General features: G+C 43.9%; 1 protein-coding gene across 2 annotated transcripts in view; it reads left to right on the top strand.

The window, feature by feature from the left end:
- Positions 1–24800, top strand: part of LOC143927673 (uncharacterized) — an 87931-nt gene that overhangs the window by 43840 nt on the left and 19291 nt on the right. Inside the window, exons 2-4 of one of the 2 annotated variants that reach the window (XM_077451899.1) lie at positions 6308–6408; positions 20296–20386; positions 22187–23242. In XM_077451899.1, coding sequence (XP_077308025.1) covers positions 6308–6408; positions 20296–20386; positions 22187–22651 — 657 coding nt within the window. In that variant the 3' untranslated portion in view covers positions 22652–23242. Of the gene's footprint in view, positions 1–6307; positions 6409–20295; positions 20387–22186; positions 23243–24800 lie in introns of those variants that run through there. The other variant, XM_077451900.1, reaches the window with a different exon arrangement.

The raw sequence follows: 24800 nt of genomic DNA, 5'->3' as shown, positions 1-24800 counted from the left end.
GTCACTTGGTAGAGAGAAATTAAGCGACATAGAGAGAGGACATGGTGCTGCTAATCATCTCTTACCATGGCGGCCCTGCTACTGAGAGGAGGTCTGAGCCGAGGGCCTGTACTGCGAGGAGGTGAGTCACCTTCTCTGTGTGTCTACAGGCCGATGCCTACCTACACAGGGGGGTACATCCGTGAACAGAGGCCAATAACGACCTACACAGGGCGGCACACCCATGTACACAGGCCGATACCTCTCTATATGTCGCCCCATTTCCCTCTGCCAAGCGGCTTTCACTCCACCTCCATCTCCCCACTGATAGCCAACTGTAGGTTCACACCTACATAATTCTTCAGATGAACCACGCATGCGCAGCGTAGGGTCTGTATAGCATGTCATGACTCTATACAACATGTAATGAGACTGTATGGCATATAATGCCTCTGTTTGACATGTGGTTAAACATGTGATGGCTCTATATAACATGTAATGTGACTTTATGGCATGTGAGGGCTCTTTATGGCTCTGTAAAACATGTAATGACTCTGTACGGCATGTGGTGACACTGTATGACGTGTGATGGCTATGTACAACATGTGATTACTCTACCTCCTGTGATGGCTCTGTACAACATGTAATGACTCTGTACAGCATGTCAAGGCTCTGTACAACATGTGATGACTGTCAGAAACCATGAAACAGATTGAGACAGAAGTACAATCAAATCGCACTTGTTTATTAATAAAAAATAAAAAGGTAAATGGAAAAAAGCGTAGTCAAGCATAGCCAGAGTCCAGTAGCCAGATCGGGTAGTCAGCCAGTCCAAAGTTCATAAACCAGATCGGGTAATCAGCCAGGCCAGAAGTCAGGGATCCAAGGAGAGCAACTGCAAGCAGGATAAGAAGCCAGGAGAGATGTCAGCAAGCCAGTCTTGAACAAATAGCAGGAGATGGTTCCTTGTGATGTGACCAACGCAAAGGAAAAAGTGAACTGGAAGGCTTTAAATAGGCAGGTCAGACGAGCATCACCGGGACCAGCTGGTAACTGTGGAAAGAGAGCTGGCAATAAGCCGACAGCTGAGCAGCCAGCCCAGAGGAGGAAGGGCTAAGCCAGCCCTGACAGTGACCAAGTATGGCATGTGATAGTTCTGTACAACATGTGATGGCTGTACGGCATATGATGCCATACAATTGTCCCCCGAATGGTATTCTGCTTAGATTTTCTGATTTGGGAGCTGCAGCATGCATAGCAGGCAACTATACAGTGTACACACACACATGCAGGCTATTTGTATATGCAGTGTGTATATCAAGGCTTTGTGTAAACAGTGAGTAGTTCTGTACTCTGTGCATATTCCAGGCTGTTTGTAAGATAATTCTGTAATAAATGTGTGTATGTGGGGAGGAGGAGCTCTGAGTACCTGTATGTCTGTGAACTGAGAGGAGAATAGCAATTGCAGGAGGGTGAATGCAAATAAAATCGGGGAGGGGCTCTCTCCAACACCCTCCAGATCCTGACAAGCCTGTGAAACTTCTGTTCTGTGAAACTCTGATCTTCCAGTAGTAGATTCTGTTTATTATCTGGTGAAAGCAGCTTCTGTTTCCTGTATGAGGTTGCATTACTATGGAAACAGCCATGTGACCAGCATGCTCATTCACAGCACAGCCATGCCTTTCAGGGTAGGGGGGCAGAGGCAGGGGGTGTGTTGCTAAAGTTGTATACACCCCCTGGAGAACTTTTCAAACAGCAAATTGACCATATTTGGCAGCTGGAGGAAAATTCATGTGCACATGCTGGAAAAAGGTGAAAGAGGTAGGAAAAAAAGATTATCTGATTTGTGATGAATGTAATAAGGGCTATTTATTTAACCCATCCCATACTTCTCTTTTAACAGCACTCTATGATGCAGTAGAGCCTGATTGGCTCAGAGTACAGTCTACTGAGTACTTCTACTGCAAGAGACACATGGAACTCTCTGTTCGGTTCACCCCTTCTGCCTGTTTACTGTGACTTGGTCATCTTCACCTGCTTGTCCCTGCATCTGCTTTTCAGCAGTTGAGTTGATGAGTATTGGCAGCCCTACTTCATATCCAGAGCAAGTGGTATGTCTTACAGTGCAAGGTGTCTGATTCTAGACATGAGGACCAATCCTGCTGTTCTAGATGCCTCCAGCTTACATAACACTTAACAGTTACGGTGCCGCATGCAGTTTACAGAAGAAGGAGGCAGCACAGAGAAATCACACTTGAGGAACAGCCTCTTTATGGCTCTTATAACTCCAGGCCCCTCCCTGGCTCATTGCATACAGCCCTGGTGAAGCATCTGTAATAGAAGTCATTGCCCCAGCTCCTGTGGCAGAACAGTTCCAGGGGTTCTGTTCCAACCTTTTAATAGTTCTCAAACCAAGAGGAGGCACCTGTCCTATTTTTGATCCCGAGGCCCTAAATATCTGTATGTCATAGATTATTTTCATCAGGGAGATTTATTGGACTCTGTGGACATCAAGGACCTATACTTGCATGTTCCCATTTTTCCAAGGCATTCCTTCACTTTGCTGTAGGCCCACTGCACTTCCAGTTTGTTGCCTTGCTATTTGTTCTGTCCCCTGCAGCATGTATTCACAGAGGTGCTGGCCCCTGTGATAGCCTTAATGTATGCTCAGATCTGTGATATCTAGATGAACAGTCAGAGCACAACATAGCCAAGACAGTGCAGACCTTGCAAAAGTTCTGCTGAGCCCTGAAAGTTGGTACTGTAACTGACTCATCGCACAGAATATCTGGGTTTAAACTTTTAAACTGCTTAAGCCAGAGTATTTCTTCCCCATGAGAAACTTCAAACTCTATGCTCCTATTCTCAGACTCAGTCCAGGAGACACTTGACATTTTGTGCATAGGAGTCTTGGGGCTGATTGTAGCCCCCTTTTGAGGTATTCCCATTTGCCCAGTTCCACACCAGACCCCTAAAACACAACATCCTTTTGTGAGACAAGTCAGGCCAGTTCTTGGACAGGCCGATTTTTATTTTTTTTCTGGTACCAAAGAACAGATTATTCCTGGTTTGGTTGGGTAGTAATCCTGCTCTGGAGTACGGGAAGTCCTTCCTTCCAGTCTTCCGGTAGACTTTCATGACAGATGCCAACCTGTCGGCTGGGGAGTAGCCCTGGATACCCTGTCAGTGTAGAGAACTTGAACATCAGAAGAATCTTGTCTCCTGATTAACCTTCTAAAACTGCAGGGGATTTGGTTGGTCGTCAGAGGGTCGTCCGTTCTTTATTCTGTCAGACAATGCCATAGAAGCGGCATACATCAGTCATCAGGAAGGAACCAGAAGTCTCACTGTGGTAGAAGAGGTAGAGTGGATCCTGTCCTGGGAAGAACTTCATGGTCTAGCCCTATCCACCATTTACATCCAAGTTGTGGACAATTGGCAGGCAGACTTCCCCAGTTGGCAACACCTAGACTTGGAGAAACAGTCCTTAAACCTGAAGGTTTTACAGTTCCAGGGCCTGTGGAGAGGTGGGGCTATTTAGTGGTCTGGCCTCAAGATTCAACAACAAACTGGACAACTTTGTCTACAAGTACAGGAATCCTTAGGCATCCACCATTCGACAGACAAATTGTCTATAAATGAGATAGCTTAGTACTGTGGCTACTCCTATAAATGGACACCCAGCCAAGATGACTTTTGAGGCACAATGCAGTATCCTCAATGAGATAAAGAACAGCTAAAGGCTTGAAGACATCACTGGAACTGGCAAACATCCTTGTTCATAAGTTTACCTTACCCAAGTCTTTGAACAGGCAGGGTGTCCATGGCAGAACACCATGGAAGAAGTCACTGCTCTCCAAAAAAAACATAGCTGTGCGCCTGAAGTTTGCCAAAGAGCACCTTGGTAGCACTGGGAAAATATTTTATGGACTTATGAAACAAAATTTGAATCGTTTGGAATGAATACTCAGCACTATGTATGGTGAAAAAAGGACACCACTTTTCAACATCAAAACATCATCCTATTGGCAAAGTATGGTGGAGGGAACATCGTGATTTGGGCTTGCTTTGCTGCCTCCTGGCCTAGACCACTTGCCATCATTGAGGGGAAAATGAATTGACAAGTTTACCAATATATCCTACAGGATAATGTCAAGATGGCTGGCCACCAGCTGAAGCTTAGTAGAAGTCGGGTGATGCAGTAGGACAATGCATCAATGACAGTGGCTATTGGAGTAAATCCACCACAGACTGGCTTCAGAAAAAGAAAATGCTCCTTTTGGAGTGCCCCAGTCAGCCAAGACCTTAACTCCAGTAACCCCTTCATCTCCACCTCCCCTGGTCTCGGCATTCAACAGGCTCCAGTAGCTGACTCAAGGTGTCCTCCTTTAGACCCTGCACTTTCTGCTTTCCAGCTTCACTACACCGGTGCACTGTAATGCAAGGGAGGGTGGGGGACTCTTGACTTTTGATGGGGGGGCTTGCTCTGGACATCTATTTTTACAGATACAACTGGCTGTTTAAAACTGAATTTGACACCCCTGTTCTAGATCAATGCACATATTCGGCAGCACACCACGGATCATCAAATTTCATCCAAAGCAGAAAGATCACATCACAAAGGACCAAGTGCAGCATTTGGCGTCGCGCAGGACCTCTTTGTCAGGCATGTGACAGTGGGGTCCTGTGAATATGTGCATTTATCTGTGATGATTCCAGTTTCTAGCAGGTAGTTACTACAGCACTCGCTACTTTTGAGCCAATCTTGAGTGTCTGCTGGAAATATTGACAACAACATGTGACTGACTTACACATTTGGGGTTATACATGATGGCATGACCACATGCCTGATGATAAAGAGGTCTTTCGCAGCTCCAAAACGTTGCTTTGTGCTGCAGCACCCGCAACTTTTTGAGTTGATTTCCAGGAACGTGTGCGATGGGACAACTCCTATATTATAGGATGAAAAGCTCTATGAATTATTATTATTTACAATTTTTGGGGATGCTAGGAGAATACACATCCTTCCTTGTAAAATTTACTCTTGAAGGAGCTGTTCATTTTGCGTGTGCTAGGAATTTGCCTTTACTTTCAGTGATTATTATTTATTATTGGAAGGTTCCAGAAGGTAGTCCTCTAGGAGCAGATTGCAGTGAGAGGCTCCTCTGAACAGCCTTTTTAATGCTGAAATTTCACATTTTGTGTTCTGTAATTGTTATGCATTCCGGTAATTTGTCATTCAACTTGCACTAAAGTGACTCATTTGTTATACGCAAGATATATTGGGAATTATCATGTTAATACATAGCAGCAATTAAGACACCTCCATATGTGCATATTATATCTGTTTAATGCTGCTACAGTTGGATCTGAAGGGTTGAGTTTGAATATTCTTTTTAAATTAAAGGTCATTTTCACAGTTGTTATATTACTTGGTCAAATGAGATACAAATAAAAAGTTGACATATATCAGCCTTTCTCAAACATATATTAGTAGTGTACCAATGACCTCTGCCACACTAGATGCCTATGATGATTCTGCTACTGTTTACAGTTCTAGCAGTGGCTTTGCAAAATACGTACATCACTTGCCTACATTGTAGACAGCTGTATATTTCAGCTATCCATTTATGAGGACTCCTGTTATTTGAAAACAGTCATGTCATAAGGCGTTTGATTTACTAAAATCAGAGAGTGCAAAATCTGGTGCAGCTCTGCATAGACCAACCAATCAACTTCCTGGATTTATTGTCAATGTTACTTGAACAAGTTGAAGTTGGAAGTTGATTGGCTACCATACACAGCTTCACCAGATTTTGCACTCTCCAGTTTTAGTAAATCAACCCCATGGTTCCTGAATTATCCATTCTGCTTTCTTAAGCCTGGTACAGATGGGCCGAATGTCTTGAGACATAGGCCAGTTAAAAAGACCGGCCGACATTCGGCCTGTGTGTATGTAGGTCTGTCTGACGGAAGCCTGCCAACCCTTGGCTGGCTTTTGTCGGGTGGGCATGCTGGAAAACCATCAGCCGTGGTACAATCTACATTAGATATACAAAAATGATGTAGCTTGAAGACAATTTGTATCCATTCAGGTAGGCCCTTGTACTGCATAGCTGATATTAGATCTAAAGGAGATTGTGCAGCCAACATAATGGGTATGTATGGTCAGCTTTCGTTTCTCTAGAAGCGAGCCTTCTTTTTCAGAATGTTTTTAAACCACTGACTGGCAAATAATTTTAACTGTTTATTTTGTATAGAATTAATATCAGGACAATGATTTTTGCTCTAAAATGGTGTATCTTTCTCGCTCTCTCTCTCTGTGTAGGCCAGAGTTCACCCTGGGATTATCATTGCTGTTGTTGTAGTTGCGTTGCTGGCATTGTTGGCGGCAATTTTCATAGTGAAGAAATATTGCTTTCCAGAAAGGTAAGACCCTCTACCCTTGCCATATGATTATCACATTAACACCATCTGAAACAAAACACATTTGGGGCTTTATGCTTAGAATCATTTGTGTGTGCCAGCTCTCATCATCTCAAGCCTGGTACACATGGGCTAAATATCATCCGATATCGGTAGTTTAGCAGAAACCTGCCAGCATTTGGCCCGTGTGTACACCAGCCTGTCCGACAGAAGTCGGTCAAGTAGCTGGCTTCTGTCAAACAAGCAGGCTGGGAAACCAGCAGAATATGATTGGCATCTGATCAGCACTGGCAGCCAATGGCTGAGAGAGCTGACTGGTGTGCTCTGATGGAGGGGCCACCCCCCATCAGGACACAATAACTCAGCAGGGGGATTGCTGTACTAACATCGGATAGTTGGCACAATATCTCCTCCTCAATCCGCTGGGTTGAAGAAAAAAGACTGATAGTGTGTACTAGGCTTCAGTGCTCATGGACATGGGTGCAAAAAACACAATGGGGTTGATTTACTAAAACTGGAGGGTGCAAAATCTGCTGCATAGAAACCAATCGGCTTCTAACTTAGGCTTGTTAAATTAAGCTCTGGCCAAAGAGTACTGGAAGCTGATTGGTTTCTGTGAAGAGTGGCACCAGATTTTGTATTCTTCAGTTTTAGTAAATCAACCCCACTGTTTTTCTGACTTATTGTTTTGAAATTTTGGATCTTTTAGGCAGGTGTATGTTTTGCTATGACCCCATGCACACAGCTGTGTAAAGACCAGTAAACTTGCTCTGAGTTCAGTTGCATGAAATCAAAATAGAAAAATCTGCATCTACAGTTCTGCCTATGGGCGGGACAAAAAAAGAGTCCTGCAGAATTTTTGTGTGAATGCGATGCACGTTTAGCCATACATCTGTATGGCTGAATTCACATCGCACAAACATCGAATGTGATCTGCACAGCAATATACTTATGGCTTTTTATAAAAGTGAACTCCCAGCAAAGTATTTGTAATCCAGGCATCCTGCCAGACAGCCCAGCAAAGTCTGTGACTTCACTTTTTAATCTACCACTGTTAACCACTTGAGATCCGCGCTATAGTCAAATGACGGCTACAGCGCGGATCTCAATTTCCAGGACTACGTCTATTGACGTCGTCCCCTTTAAGAGCTCCCCGCGCGCTCCCGGGAGCGCGCATCGGGGAAAATCTGTGTTGGCCGTGTCCCCTGGACACAGCCAATCACAGATCGCTGTAAACGGCCAATCACAGCGGCCGTTTACAGCGCGATCGCCGCCTCCAATAGGTGATGATCTCAAATGTAAACAAATGAGATCATCACCCATTGCCGAACGTGTCTCCTCACACAGCCATAGCGTGTGAGGAGACCGAAAGAGCGAGTGAGTGTTCTCTAGTGTTCTCTAACGTGCCAGTGCCAGTATAAACCCAGTATAAACCCTGCCAGTGCCCAGATCTACCCTGCCAGTGCCCAGATCTACCCCACCTGCGTCCAAATCTACCCCACCTGTGGCCACCTGTGCACCGCCAGTGCCCACCTGTGCACCGCCAGTGCTCCATCTGTGCACCACAAGTGCCCACCAGTGCCCATCTGTGCACCGCCAGTGCCAATCGGTGCCCATCTGTAACAATCGGTGCCCATCTATGCCTCAGCAGTGCCCATCTGTGCCGCCTCAGCAGTGCCCATCTGTGCCGCCTCAGCAGTGCCCATCTGTGCCGCCTCAGCAGTGCCCATCTGTGCCCATCTGCTGCCTTATCAGTGCACATCCGTGCAATAAATCAGTGCACATCTGTGCCGACTCAGCAGTGCCCATCTGTGCCGACTCAGCAGTGCCCATCTGCCGCCTCAGCAGTGCCCATCTGCCGCCTCAGCAGTGCCCATCTGCCGCCTCATCAGTGCACATCCGTGCAATAAATCAGTGCACATCTGTGCCAACCCAGCAGTGCCCATCTGTGCCGACCCAGCAGTGCCCATATGCGCCGCCTCAGCAGTGCCCATATGCGCCGCCTCAGCAGTGCCCATATGCGCCGCCTCAGTGCCCATATGCCGCCTCAGCAGTGCCCATATGCTGCCTCAGCAGTGCCCATATGCCGCCTCAGCAGTGCCCATCTGCCGCCTCATCAGTGCACATCCGTGCAATAAATCTGCACATCTGTGCAATAAATCAGTGCACATCTGTGCCGACCCATCAGTGCCCATTTGTGCCACCGCAAAAGCGCCCATCTGTGCCACCTCATCAGTGCCCATCAGTGCTACCATGGCTAAACGTGTCTTTTCCGCTGAGGAGGCGTACCAAATTATTTCCACGGCCGACGAGAGCAACGGGGAGCTCTCCTCTTCAGATTCCTTTTCGGATTCGGATTCTGAAGCCGACGTAAATTATGAGCCAGTCCTCAGCAGTGAAACACTGACTGATGAATCCGAGGAGGAAGATATCCGGCCCATCAAGCGAAGGCGTTCTAGTGAGGCAGTGCCGTCCACCAGCACTGCAGTGCCGTCCACCAGCACCGCAATGCCGTCCACCAGCACCGCAGTGCCCCAGCAAGAAAGGCCAAGTACCAGTGGGGTGTCATCTCAGCCCCAAAGGGTTAGGAGCCATGCTGGCCTTCCCTATGCCCTTCAGAACCCCTTGTGGCTTCCTCCTAATTCAGGAGAGGCCAATGTTCCCCCTTTCACCGCCCAGCCAGGAGTCCAGGTGGACATGGAGAATTTTAGCCCTATAGATTTTTTTAATTTAATTTTTACGGAGGACATGTTGGCGTCAATTGTAGCCCAGTGCAACCTGTATGCACAACAATTTATTTTTCAAAATCCGACCTCCTATTATGCCCTTCCCTACGAATGGAGAGACCTAACGGTGGAGGAGTTCAAGCTTTTTTTAGGCCTCACATTTAATATGGGACTCAACAAAAAAAATCAATTACGTACCTACTGGTCAACCCACCCCCTCCACCACTCACCGCTCTTCTCCGCGGTAATGCCCAGAACCAGGTATCAGATGATACTGAGGTTCTTACATTTCAGTGACAATTCCCAGTGCCTTCCACGAAATGATCCAAATTATGACCGCCTTTACAAAATTCGACCAATACTAAATTATTTTTCAGAAATATTCCCCAAATTGTTTACCCCGGACCAACACATATGTGTGGATGAGTCCCTTATTAAATTTAGTGGCAGGCTTAGAATGAAGCAATTTATGCCCAGCAAAAGGGCCCGCTATGGGGTGAAGGTCTACAAATTATGTGACCGAGCCACAGGGTACACATATTCATTCAAGGTGTACGAAGGGAAGGACACCCAGCTACAGCCCCCTAATTGTCCAGACTACTTGGGATCCAGCGGAAAAAATTTTGGGACCTCATATACCCCCTACTGGATAAAGGCTACCACCTCTATGTAGATAACTTCTACACATCTCTGCCCCTGTTCCACAACCTTCACCGGAAGAAGACGCCAGCATGTGGCACTGTAAAAAAGAATCGGAAGGGCTTTCCTCAAAGTCTGGTGAACAAGAAGCTGCGGAAAGGAGAAACCGCAAGTCTAAGAAACAAGGAGGTTCTGGCAGTGAAGTGGAGGGACAGAAGGGATGTATACATGTTATCTTCTATCCACAACGATACCTTCGTGGAAATCCCCAGAAGGAATGGCCCCGTAAAGAAACCCAAATGCATTTCCGAATATAATTTGTTCATGGGAGGAGTCGACTTCAACGACCAAATGATGGAACCATATCTCGTCACAAGACGGACATACCATTGGTACAAAAAAGTAGCAATTTATTTTTTTCAATTGGCCATTTATAATTCATATGTCATTTACCGCAACGCCACCCAAAACCCCAAACGTTTCTTTGGCTACCAGGAGGAAGTTTTCACTGCCCTTATTTTCCCAAACAGCCCACCAGAAAATATCAGATCAGACGTTGTTAGTCGACTCTCCGAGCGCCACTTTCCGGATAAAATCCCCCCCACACCAACAGGCAAAAGACGCCAAAAAAGATGTAAGGTGTGTACCAGAGCAGGAGTCAGAAGAGACACATCTTATTATTGTGCACAATGTCCTTCCCAACCAGGCCTCTGTATAGGCGACTGTTTTCGGCGTTACCATACTTCAATAAATTTTTAGTGAAGTATGGTAAACATAATCCTCAGTTCCTGCCTTCATACACCTTCACACCCCTTATGCCACTGCCTGCTCTGTAACTGACCCTAGCTTGTTATTTGACCACTCTTATGCCTGCCGATTCTGTACATACCGCTGCCTGATCTGGAACTGACCCTGGACTGTTATTCGACCATGCTTCTGTCTAACGATTCTGTACATATTTCTGCCTGATCTGGAACTGACCTTGGACTGTTTGACCACGATATTTGCCTGCCTCTTGGACTGATCTTGTATTCTGCAACTGGACTAGTGGGATTCAACACGGGGTCTCACATATGTGAGGGGCTCCAGTATAGTTTTTCTGGAAGAAGAAAACAATTTTCTTTGTTTTCTTATTCCTAGATTAGGGTCTGGAGACTCGGAGGCTTCAAAGAGATTTGGGAGGGAGAAGCCTCTACCCCTATCCCCATTCTGTCCTGAACGAGGCTCTACTTCTGTCTGCTGCCTGTAGGACTTACTGCCATCATGCCGCACTGACCACACCACAAGGACCTGCCTACTACCAGGACCAATATTTTTGGCACTGCTGACATCTCTGCACTGACCCTGGACTGTAATATGGACAGTATCCCTGCCTGCTGCCTAAAAAACTGTGTTCGCTGTTGCTGACCAAGTCCCTGCCTGCTGCCTGGACCAGTGATATCCTCCTGTGGACAACTGCGCTTCTAAAACCACAGGTAATCTTTTCTTTACCCTTTGCTTAGCATAATGTATTTGGGGGTGTAATTCTTGGTATGTGCAGGCTATGTGTCCCTGGAACGCCGATGGTGTTTCTTGCATGTTGCGCCTCTGTATGTGGTCAGGCTGTGTAAACGTCTCACACATGTGGTATCGTTATACTCAGGAGGAGTAGTAGAACGTATTTTGGGGTGTTATTTTTGCTATGTAAATGCTATGCGTTGGAAATATCTTATAAACGGACAGCTTTGTGTAAAAAAAAAATGCGTTTTCATTTTTTTCCACATATTCCAAAAACTTCTGGAAAAAAATGAACCATTGAAAAGACTCATTATGCCTCATAGATTATACGTTGGGGTGTTAGCTTTCCAAAATGGGGTCATTTTCTGGACGTTTCCATTGCCCTGGTGTTCCAGGGCCTTCAAAACTGTAATAGGTGGTTGAGAAATGAAATGTGTAATTTATGCTCCTAGAATGCCTGAAGGTGCTACTTCAAAATTAGGCCTTTGTTAGGCTTGTGCAATTCGTTTCGTAACGAATCGAAATTCAGCCGAATTTTGCATCTTTTTGGACATTCGGATGCATCCGAATGTCCGAATAAAAAAATAACAAATTACAACGAATACAAAAGAAATATAACGAATGAATTCGAATGAATTCGACATGATTCGAAATTATTTCAACCGCATTCGAAATTATTTCAATATGATTCGACATTACATCAAATTTGGATATGTTGTATTGCTAGTATTATTGTGTTTGCATACCAAATTTGGGGTTTCTAGCTATAAGTGACCCCGAGATATGTGGCCCCAAAATCGGGTCGCAAAATGTCATTCTCTGCTCTATTAACTAATAACATTTTGCGACCCAAATTTGGGGCCACATATCTCGGGGTCACTTATAGCTAGAAACCCCAAATTTGGTATGCAAACACAATAGTACTAGCACTACAACATATACAAATTTGGAGTTTCTAGCACCAAGTGACCCCGAAATACATGGCCCTAAAGTTGGGTCACAAAATATTTTTGAATTTGGTTGAAATAATGTCGAATCATGTTGAAATCATTTCGAATCCGGTAGAAATATTTTCGAATTTCGTTGAAATATTTTCGAATGTGGCCGATTTTTCGAATTCGGTAGAAAACTAAACGAAATCCGAAAACGAATTTAAGGAAGTTAACGAATATAACTAAACGAAATTAATGAATTAACGAATTAAAACTAAACTAAACAAATTTTTTCCTTTTGCACATGTCTAGCCTCTGTATGTGGTCAGGCTGTGCGAAAGTCTCACACATGTGGTATCGTTATACTCAGGAGGAGTAGGAGAATGTATTTTGGGGTGTTATTTGTGGTATGCACATTCCGTGTGGGAGAAATAAGCTATTACAATGAAAATTTTGTGGAAAAAAAAAAATCTTAATTTTGCAAAGAATTGTGGGAAAAAATGACAACTTAAAATAACTAACCATGCCTCTTACTAAATACATTGGAATGTCTACTTTCCAAAAAGGGGTCATTTGGGGGGCATTTGTACTTTCCTGGCTTGTTAGGGTCTCAAGAATGGAGATAGGCCTTAGTACATCAGATGTGATCTTTTTTTGCAAATCTTTATGATTTGCACCATAGCTTGTAGACTCTATAAATTTCACACAGATCATATAATATGCAAAAATGTGGGTTATTTTTACCAAAGATGTGTAGTAGTATAAATTGTGGCCAAAATTTATGAAGAAAAATTGCTAATTTGCTAAATTTTGTCACAGAAACGAAGAAAATTTTATTTTTTTTCAAAATTTTCGGTCTTTTTTCATTTATAGCGCAGAAAATAAAAAACCGAGAGGTGATCAAATACCACCAAAAGAAAGCTCTATTGGTATGAAGAAAATGACAAAAAAATCATTTGGTTACAGTGTTGCATGACTGAGTAATTGTCATTCAAAATGTGAGAGCACTGAAAGCTGAAAATTGGTCTGGGACTGAGGGGGGTTTAAGTGCCCAGTAAGCAAGTGGTTAAGAAATATTGTTATCCAGGTCACTTCAATTGGATGCACAATTTTATGGGCTGGTTGCCATAAAATGGCAGGTCAAAAATAGAAATCAAAATAGAGATTTAACACGGTGCAAATGCTTCAAAAATGCAAATAAACCATTTCAGTGGGCCTGCTTTATACATAGAAACACACACAAATTCGATATGCCCTGTGTCTAAAGGATCATGCACACACAGGTTTTTTCCTCCCCTGAAAAATACAAACAGCTTAAAAAATGCGCCAATAGCTTCATTTTGCACATGTGTTTAGGCGCATTTAGACATTCAGGCACATCAAGCGTTTGAGCATTCATGAATTCTATTTGCCAGAATATACGGTACATTTATTCTAGCCATTGTAATGAATAAATGCTCAAATGCTAAACATTTCTAGTGTTTAAGTGCATTTAGATGCATTTACATGCATTCAGGCACATCAGGCATTTTTTTCCCAAAAAGCTCCTCTCCTGACCGTAATTGTGATGGGGTTTTTTTTTAAGCCTGTAATATGTCTGTAAATGCTTATGTGTGCATAGCCAGATAGGGTAACATAGAGGTGATTTTACAGACTGAAAAAAAAAAAGGCCCTAAAAGTGTGCTAAGTTGCAGCAGGTACTGTGAACTAATAAAATAATAATCAATGGAAATTTATTGTCGACGTGCTTTTTTATGCCGACATAAACAAACATTTTACTGTGAATGAGACCTGAATAAATATATTTGATTGCTATGAGTTAAAGCAGTAGGCTTCTCGTATTCTGTCCTAGTATGTAAGTTACTATTAGGCTGGGTTCACACCATAGCGATGCGGGAACGCCGCAAATCCGCGGCGTTTTCCCGCATCGCATGCCTCCCGCCGGCAGTTCACACTGCCCTATGCGGACTGCTGGGAGTGTCAATGAAATGTTAATGACACCCCCAGATCCGTCCGCATATCGCAGTGCGATCTGCACACTCGCACAGGAATCGGATCGCATGGTGTGAACACCCATGCGATCCGATTCTGCTGCGGACCAAAAAAAGGGTCCTGTGCGAGTTTGTGGTGGGAGCGATGCGAATTCAGCCATACTATCTGTATGGCTGAACTCGCATCGCTACAGAGATCGGATGTGATTTGCACTGCAGTGCGGTGCGAATCACATCCGGATCTCCCACCCGCAGCAGTGTGAACCCAGCCTTAGTGAATTCAAATCAAATATGTGTCTACCAGCGCAAAAAAATCTATGTCTAAAATACCAAATGTTGTGAAGCACCCCCACCACTGCTGGGGCACACAAAACGTCACGTCCGGGTAAAACTATAACAAAGCTTGGGACGCACGTCGGGAGAAGAGAGACACGGCTATACCCTCACACATCTAAACCCATTCAAACTACCGGAAAAGTTTAGTGCCGACTCATAGGCACTTGGAAATGTGAGTGATATGACCTATTTTTACCTTTTTTATAAATAAATGTACAGACATACTGCGCAATGATTGCTGTTCTTTTTTTTATGAGGGCGAATATTGTTTAAACCTGTAAGCTGGGGGCAGCATAGACCTTGAGTGGATTGGTTATCCTTATCAATGAACCAAAGGCGCTTTCTATACTAATATCTGGTGAGTGGCCAATTCTTATGGTGGTGTCGTCACTGAATTGGTGGATACGGAATACATAGAATCACAGATACAAGAAATAGGAGGATTGGGGTCATTTTATACACAGCAAAAAACCCGGAAGGGGGACTTATTTATATGCTGGTTCACATATACCAGCATAAACACTGAACATTTATTTATTTAGTATTATTTAAATTTAATAGAAATGGTGATATTGGTTGCACATGAGATGTAGAGACGGGTGGATTGTATAGATACATTGATATAGCAACACTAGTCTGCATGTATATGTATATCATTTTTTACAGTGATATATATTTTTTACAGTGGTGAATTGTTTGGTGTTAAGACATATAATATAAGAGTTAGCGCAGCCAACACTTTTTTTAAGTTACTATTAGTGACTGGTCTATCTGACTGCACACTCCATGTATACTGTATTTCGTTCTCTTAAAAGACAATATGATACAGGTAACAATAATTAATAGAATATAACTAATCATGTAAAAACATTATTACAGAAGTAAATATAAAGCACTAACATAATTTTTAAATTGTACAGCAAGAATCTAAAGTTGTTCAAAATTACATTTTTTTTTCTGTAAAAGGAGATTTGGAATTCTCTGGCAATATATTTCAACACATGCTGTATATCACGTACATTTTTTTTTTTTTTCAACTAAATCCAAAGTATTGATTTTTTTTAGGTTAGTTAATCTGCAGAAACCCCTCGTGTGACCAGCACAGCCAGAATCTTATAGAATGAATCACGTATATAAACCGATGCAGAGGAAAACAAGAAGTGTTTATTCTCTATCCTGCATTTGAGAAAAACGAGAGCTGAGATCTGGATGTCATAGTCAATATATTTCACCTTCATGCAATTTCCAGTTCTTGTTTTTCCTTGATATATAAATTGCACAAATTGTTGCGTTTTTTGCTTATTTAATATTGTGTTCAGGGCTAAAATAAAATGGGTAAATGCAAATTTATTGCACATTAGTATTTCATATTTACAATTTTCAGGCAGCAGATGGAGTTCAGGCTGAGCTTACATGTTTAATAGGCTAGTCTTAACAGCTTTGAGGGGGGGGGGGGGGGGGGGAAAGCCTGTTTCATACAGGGGCGGATCCAGAGTCTAGGCTCGGGAGGGGCACTGCCAGAAATGACCTTTTTTTTTTTTTGCCTGAAATTTATCGGGCAAATGACTGGTGTTGGCGCTTCAATCATCCTGGTGTCAGGATGACTGAAGCGCATTATTACATTGTTATGTAAAATTAAATACTTGAACTCACCATAATGCAGAATCAGTGGGAGCCCTGGGCTCATCACTTGCCACGTCACTTGCCACGTCACCTGCCACCAGATGCGGATTGTCATTTGCCATGTCACCTGCCAGAAGTTGCGAATTGTCACCTGCCATGTCGCCTGTCACCAGATGCAGATTGTCACTTGCCATGTCACCTTTTACATGTTGCGGATTGTCACTTGTCATGTCACTTGTCACCTGCCATACATTGCGGATTGTCATGTATTAGTTATGAGGAAAGGTTGCGAGCACTGAACTTATTCTCTCTGGAGAAGAGACGCTTGAGAGGGGGGATATGATTTCAATATATAAATACCGTACTGGTGACCCCACAATAGGGATAAAACTTTTTCGCAAAAGGGAGTTTAACAAGACTCGTGGCCACTCCACTAAAATGAGAAGAAAACAGGTTTAACCTTAAACTATGTAGAGGGTTCTTTACTGTAAGAGCGGCAAGGATGTGGAATTCCCTTCCACAGTCGGTGTTCTCAGCGGGGGGCACTGATAGTTTCAAGAAACTATTCGATAACCACCTGAATGACCGCAACATACAGGGATATAAAAGGATATATAATCATACACATAGGTTTGATGGACTTGTGTCTTTTTTCAGCCTCACCTACTATGTAACTATATAACTGTGTTACTTGCCACGTCGCCTGTCACAAGTTGTGAATTGTCACTTGCTACACGTTGTGGATTGTCTTTTGCCTGCTACAATTGTCATTTGCTGTGTCACTTTCCTACTAAGGTGGGGACTGTCACTTCCTGTGTCCCAGACTGAAGTCAGCTATCTGCACAGTGAGGGCGGAACTGCAGGGATGGCACCGGATGATGAGAGATTATATCATCTCTTTGCTCCCCGGCCCACTGATTGGCCAGCCGGCCACTCACCCACCGAGCCACCGGCTTACCCATCAAGCAGCTCGCCCACTCACCCACCAAGCCGCCTGCTCACCCACCAAGCCACCCGCTCACCCACCAATCCGCCCACATGCTCACCCGTCCGTCAAGCTGTCCACCAAGCCGCCCGGTCACTCACCCATAACTAATTCTTTGGGGGGGGGGCCGGAGTGGAAATTGGGGGGGCCCCCCCTCCCTTTTTCATACAGAGCTCAGTACCCGATGTTCAGCTGAAAGAGTTAGAGGCGTGACTCATTCACCCACCTAACTCTCTACCTGCTCTTTACAGCTCCAACAAAGACTTTCAAAGAGATAGAGAGACAGCCTAATAGGAAACAGTTTCTACTGTTCTCTTTAGAAAACTTAAAATGCTCTTTGACACCAATGTCATGAGTGTAATAAATGTTTATGCAATATAAATGGTATACAAAATATACATACATACAGTGTGTGTGTGTGTGTGTGTGTGTGTGTATATATATATCTCTAACACACACACACACACACACACACACACACACACACACACTGTATATACACTGCTCAAAAAAGTTAAAGGAACACTTTTTAATCAGAGTATAGCATCAAGTAAATTAAACTCCTGGTGGGATAATGATTTGGTCAGTTAAAGGGGTTGTAATGGCAGAAGTTTTTTTTTTATCTGAATGCATTCTATGCAAAAAGCCTTCTGTGTGCAGCAGCCCCCTAACACTTACCTGAGGTCCCTCTCTGTCCAGCGATGCCCACAAGTGTCTCAGCCATCCGAGATTTTCTTTCCTAATTGGCTGAGACACAGCACAGTGGATGGGCAGTGGAGTAAGGGGCCAGTAATATAATGGCCCCTTCCTTTCCTGAATGAACACAGTGAGCGATCAGTACCAATCACCCCTGTGTCCATTCATCACTGAAGCATAGTAAACAGTGTTTATTATGCTTCAGGTTGTGAACAAGCAGGAAGCCTCAGAGCACTTCCTATTCATCCATCTGTGCAGCTAAGGCTACAGCGAAAGGGACTGATAAATCTATGTACTTGTCACTTTCATCCAGGGGAAGGGGGCCCTGCCAGGTAGGCTGTATGGGGCCCGGGATTTCTAACAGCAGCCCTGGTTGTAAGTGTCCATCACAGGGTCTTCACTGAGTCCACACAGGGTAATGATGTCTTCAAGTGTGATATCACAATGAGGAGAGGACACAAGACCAGTCAGATAAGCAGTGGGAGGACACAGAGCACAAAGAGGAAGTTATGATCGCCGCTTGTCACTACTACACTGCAGGGGAACATGTGACAGTGGAATCAGATGAGTTGTTCTGGATTTTACAGGGTTTAGGAAAAAGAAACGCACAAACATAATGGATAGGTGTGGGAACCTAGTTCTTTTTTTATTTTTATTTTACCAGAACTGTGCTTGTAAATATATATATTTATATATATATATATACATGTATATGTACACCGCTCACATTTTTATAAATATTTTACTATACCTTTCCATGTGACAACACTGAAGAAATGACACGTTGCTACAATGTAAAGTAGTGAGTGTACATCTTGTAAAACAGTGTGCATTTGCTGCCCTCAAGATAACTCAACACACGGCCATTAACATCTAAACCGCTGCCAACAAAAGTGAGTACACCCCTAAGTGAAAATGTCAAAATTGGGCCCAATTAGCCATTTTCCCTCCTTGGGGCCATGTGACTCATTAGTGTTACAAGGTCTCAGGTGTGAATGGGGAGCAGGTGTATTAAATTTGGTGTTCTCACTCTTACTGGTCACTGGAAGTTCAACATGGCAAAGAACTCTGAGGATGTGAAAAAAAGAATTGTTGCTCTACATAAAGATGGTCTAGGCTATAAGAAAATTGCCAAGACCCTGAAACTGAGCTGCAGCACGGTGGCCAAGACCATACAGCGCTTTAATAGGACAGGTTCCACTCAGAACAGGCCTTGCCTTGGTCGATCAAAGAAGTTAAGTGCACATGCTCAGCGTCATATCCAGAGGTTGTCTTTGGGAAATAGACGTATGAGGGCTGCCAGCATTGCTGCAGAGATTGAAGGGGTGGGGGGGTCAGCCTGTCAGTGCTCAGACCATACACCACACACTGCATCAAATTGGTCTGCATGGCATCTCAGAAGGAAGCCTCTTCTAAAGATGATGCACAAGAAAGCCTGCAAACTGTCTGCTGAAGACAAGCAGACTAAGGACATGGATTACTGGAACCATGTCCTGTGGTCTGATGAGACCAAGATAAACTTATTTGGTTCAGATGGTGTCAAACTTGTGTGGCGGCAACCAGGTGAGGAGTACAAGGACAAGTGTGTCCTGCCTACATTTAAGCATGGTGATGGGAGTGTCATGGTCTGAGGCTTCATGAGTGCTGCCGGCACTGGGGAGCTACAGTTCATTGAGGGAACCATGAATGCCAAGATGAACTGTGACATACTGAAGCAGAGCATGATTCCTCCCCCCCCCCCCCTTCGGAGACTGGGCTGCAGGGCAGTATTCAAGCATGATAACGACCCCAAACGCACTCCCCAAGACGACCGTCTTTCTAAAGAAGCTGAGGGTAAAGGTGATGGACTGGCCAAGCATGTCTCCAGACCTAAACCCTACTGAGCATCTGTGGGGCATCCTCAAACGGAAGGTGGAGGAGCGTAAGGTCTCTAACATCCACCAGCTCTGTGATGTCATCATGGAGAAGTGGAAGAGGACTCCAGTGGCAACCTGTGAAGCTCTGGTGAACACCAGGCCCAATAAGGTTAATGCAGTGCTGGAAAATAATGGTGGCCACACAAAATATTGGACCCAATTTGGACATTTTCATTTAGGGGTGTACTCACTTTTGTTGCCGGTGGTTTAGATGTTGCGTTATTTTGAGGGGACAGCAAATGTACACTGTTATACAAGCTGTACACTCACTACTTTACATTGTAGCAAATTGTCATTTCTTCAGTGTTGTCACATGAAAAGGTATAATAAAATATTAAAAAAATGTGAGGGGTGTACTCATTTTTGTGAGATACTGTAAATAAACAATTCTAATTAAGGAAAGCTTATTGTATATTTAGAACAATGCACTGTTACTACAATAAAATGCACAAACAGTCGATAATCTGGAGTGTTATTTCATGATGATTCATTTGCTCAGAGAAAGTCGTTTTGAGACAATCTGGCTAATTCCTTCAATATTCTTTTTAGTAATGCTACATACAGATACTCTGAGCTCAGGACTCAGCAAGAAGAGTTAGACAACAGCACCACCAACAGGCTGCAGGATGATTCAGACGAGGTACAGCAAGCATTTCACTGTTATTCATATCTTTACGTGTTGTAATTATGAATGGACATAAAGAAGAGTACGGAGCCAAAATGTGCTTGTGTTGCCCAAAGCAACCAATTAGATTTCAGCTGTTTTTCAAGAGCAGGTCAGAAAGGGAAAGCTGACATTTTCCTGCACTAATGAGGCCTACTGCGTCTTTGGGTTCTTTATGTAAAGAAAATAAAAATGCAGGGTATAAAAAAAGGAAATGTCAGCGGTAAAAAAAACTAATTAAAGTGTACCTTCAACATTATTATTTATGAATTGTAAAGTGCTATCCTCCCCTGTGGCATTCAGAAATGTAAGTAATACAGACAGGGATATTAACACAAAAAACACAAAATCATAAAACATTTCTGTTGACAAGTACATACAACTGTATAGCAAAATGTATATTTTAACTTGATACATTAGGTGAGAGAGCTATGCCGTACAAGCCATGGGTGACCATTCATGCCTAGCAAGTTAGTGGAAATGTAAATAGAAGAAAGAGTGCTGGATCAGTGACTGATATGGAAATCTTCAGTTATATTATAAGCATATCAGAACAATGCTGCCCATGGGACTTTTTTCAAGGCACTAAAAATGCCCCTATGTAGTGTTTTTCTGATATGCATTTAAGCATTAGGGATGTTGGTACACCACCGCATGTACCAGATCACAATAAGAATATTTCAGTTTTAGTATGTTATATGAATGCTTTGCATGCTACACACAGGTATCTAAGCAAACATCTTCAACATATCTCAGTGCTTAAAGACACATTACAGTCCGAGCAGCTTTTTCCTTTTTGAGCAGTCCAGGTATGGCTTCTATGGTCATGCCAACGATCAGCTGATCTGGAATGCTGCAAAATGAGCCCTTTCTGTCTCTGCAGCAAATAAAGAAACTTGCTGGAAGAAAAAGAATCTTGGTAAAGGTTTTTTTTTTTCTCTGAGAGGAGAGAAGATATCCATTCTCCTAGGATACTAGAAAAAAACACTGAGGCATAATGGGAGTGGGAGGGGTCCCCCTGAAGGTGGCAGCATAACCAAATGTAACACAGAAAAAGTTTTGGCTATGAATACACTTTTTAACCACTTGCAGACCGCCAGGCACAGTGCCATAGTGGTACGCTGTTGATGTACACAGGTGGCCAATGATTCATGGCTGGGACCTGCTGATCTCCTGTGTCCAATCACAGCAGAGCTTTGGGTTGATAATCGACAGGGCTGTGTACAGAGGGAAAAATATCTGTGTTTCTTATCCGTGCAAAGAAGGGATAAGAAACAAAGAGTTTGTTAGTAAAAAGCAGCACACATTACACAAATTAAAACTTTTTAGACACAAATTTAACCCCTTGATTACATGAGATGTTAACCCCTTCCCAGCCAGTCATTAGTACAGTGACAGTGTATATTATTATTATATTATATTATTATCACTGATCACTGTATTAGTGTCACTGGTGATGTCAGTGGCAGTTAGTTCCCACCCAACTTCAGTTAATGTCAGATTGCCCACCACACTATCACAGTCCCACTATAAGTTGCTGATCACCGCTATTAGTAGTATTAAAAAAACGGCATACTGTATATTCCATAGTTTGTAGATGCTATAACTTTCACGCAAACCAATCACTATACACTTATTGGGATATTTACCAAAGACATGTAGCAGAATAGATTTTGGCCTAAATTTATAAAGAAATTTTGATTCTTTTTTTTTTTTATTGGATATGTTTTATAGCAGAAAGTAAAAAATATTGGTGTTTTTTTTCTTTCTTCTAAGAGTCCATTCACACAGGGGCAACCCGACTTCCAGCACGACTTTTGGAGGCAACTTGGACACGACTTGAGTATGAATAACAGCGCGACTTGGAGTGACTTCAACACGACTTGGGGCGACTTACAACATGACTTTAAGTCACACCAGGCCAGGCGACTTTGTCCGTGGCCAATCAGAATTATCAGCTCTCAAAGGGAAACCCCACAGCAAATTTTAAATAAAAAACCGGCATGGGTTCCCCCTCTGGGAGCATATCGGGCCCTTAGGTCTGGTATGGATTTTAAGGGGAACCCCCCTACGCCAAAAAAACGGCGTGGGGGTCCCCCCAAAATCCATCCCAGACCCTTATCCGAGCACGCAACCCTGGCCGTTGGTGGTCTAGGTCGGCGGGCAGGGGCTTATCGGAATCCGGGAGCCCCCTTTAATAAGGGGGCACCCAGATCCCGGCCCCCCACCCTATGTGAATGAGTAAGGGGTACATCGTACCCCTACCCATTCACCTGGGGAAAAAAGTGTCAAAAAAAAAAACACAGGTTTTTAAAGTAATTTATTAATCAATTTATTAATCGGCTTCGGGGGTCTTCTTCTGACTTCTCCGCTCTGTTTGGCGTCTTCTCCCGCTCTCCGGCGTCTTCTCTCGGTCTCCTCCGTCCTTCCCTCTTCTCTCTTCTTCTTTCTTCTTCCGATGTTGACACGACGTTCAACTGTAATGGATTGTGCGACGTGCGCGGCGACTTTTATATAGGTATGGGGCGTGGTCACCAGGTGATCTCACACGGACATCACAGTCCCAGCATGCCCCGGGACTTGACATAAGGGGCGGGGTCACCGTGTGACATCACCCGGTGACCACGCCCCATACCTATATAAGTCGCTGCGCACGTTGCACACTGCATTTCAGTGGGAGAGAGAGTGTCGTGTCAACATCGGAAGAAGAGAGAAGAAGAGCGGAGGAGCCCGGGAGACGACGCCGGAGAGCGGGAGAAGAGGCCGAACAGCGCGGAGAAGTTGGAAAAAGACCCCCGGAGCTGATTAATAAATTACTTTAAAAACCTGTGTGTGTGTGTGTGTGTGTTTTTTTTTTTCCCTTACTCATTCATTTTTTTTTACCCCTTACTCATTCACATAGGGTGGGGGTCGGTATCTGGGGGCCACCTTATTAAAGGGGGCTCCCGGATTCCGATAAGCCCCCTGCCCGCAGACCCCGACAACCAATGGCCAGGGTTGTCAGGAAGAGGCTCTTGTCCTCATCAACATGGGGACAAGGTGTTTTGGGGTGGGGGGGCCGCAGGGCGCCCCTTCCCCAAAGTACCCACCCCCCCATGTTGAGGGCATGCGACCTGGTATGGTATAGGAGGGGGGCAGCTCGCTTGTCCCCATCCCCTTTCCTGACCGGCCAGGCTGCGCGCTCGGATAAGGGTCTGGTATAAATTTTGGGTGGACCCCCACGCCGTTTTTTTGGGCATAGGGGGGTTCCCCTTAAAATCAATGAGTACAAGTTGCCTAGAAGTCGGATTGAAGTAGTACAAGAACCTTTTCTGAAGTCGGAGTGACTCCAGTAGTGTGCATTAAGATGGCTCTTATTCACTTACATTGATTTTTACATGTAGCGCGACTTGAGGCGAAGTTCCAAAGTTGCCCCTGTGTGAATGGAGTCTAAATGTTCAGTATTTTTTGTTTATATAATAAAAAACCCAGTGGTGATCAAATACCACCAAAAGAAAGCTATATTTGTGTATGAAAAAACTATATACGTTTTGTTTGGGTACAGCATTGCATGACTGAGCAATTACCAGTTCAAGTAGCGCAGTGCTAACTAGCAAGAAATTGAGTAAAACCTTCCAGAGCTAAGGTGGTAAAGGATGAACTCTGTTTTCATTAAATATGAATATATCTAGGCCAGCCTGTGACTCCTTTTCTTTTTTATCTTCTGCTTTAACCTCCCTGGCGGTATTCCCGACTGCGGCTCGGGGTTAATTTTTTAGTACCAATAGCAGTAACCCCAAGCCACACTCGGGATTCCATTGCATTATCCAGGTACAGGTACTTACCTTGTCCCTAGGTTCCCGCAATGTACTCCTGCTGTGTCCCCCGGTTGGATCCTCTGCCCGATGCATCGCTGTTTCGGGTTCCATTACTTACTTTATCAAATTATTTGACATCAGTTTTGTCCCTAGTGCTCTGTCTAGTGCCCTGCCTGCAGTGTTACCATTCCTTCTGCCTGGAAACTTAAGAACGTCTATGGCATCCAAAAAGCATCCCTCTATGTCCAAAAGCGATTTATGAACAGCTTGAAAATAGCAATAGTGAATTAGAATCCCTTGCAGAATTGAGCGATAGTGATTCGTGGGGAAATTCGTCATCAGACACTGAAAGTGAGAGCAGCGACGATTCTGCAACTGAGCTCGGTAATGTGCTCTATTGATTGTGGTATGGATCGTGATGACCCCAAGATTACCATTTACGGGAGCATCTGGTATGAAGACAACAACCCCTTGGCATACTTACAACTATTTCTGACCTATGAGGTTATCGAAAAAATTGTTACTGAGACAAACCCGTACCAAGAGCAAAAAACAAAAGGTTGTCCATGAGTCTCTAGACTTCTCTGGGCAGG

Source organism: Lithobates pipiens, unplaced genomic scaffold (genome assembly GCF_037356315.1).
Source record: "Lithobates pipiens isolate NorthernLeopardFrog02 unplaced genomic scaffold, aLitPip1_a1.2 Scaffold_23, whole genome shotgun sequence".
Classification (NCBI taxonomy): domain Eukaryota; kingdom Metazoa; phylum Chordata; class Amphibia; order Anura; family Ranidae; genus Lithobates; species Lithobates pipiens.
Note: the sequence above shows the minus strand (reverse complement) of the source record. Positions and strands in the feature narration are given on the sequence as shown.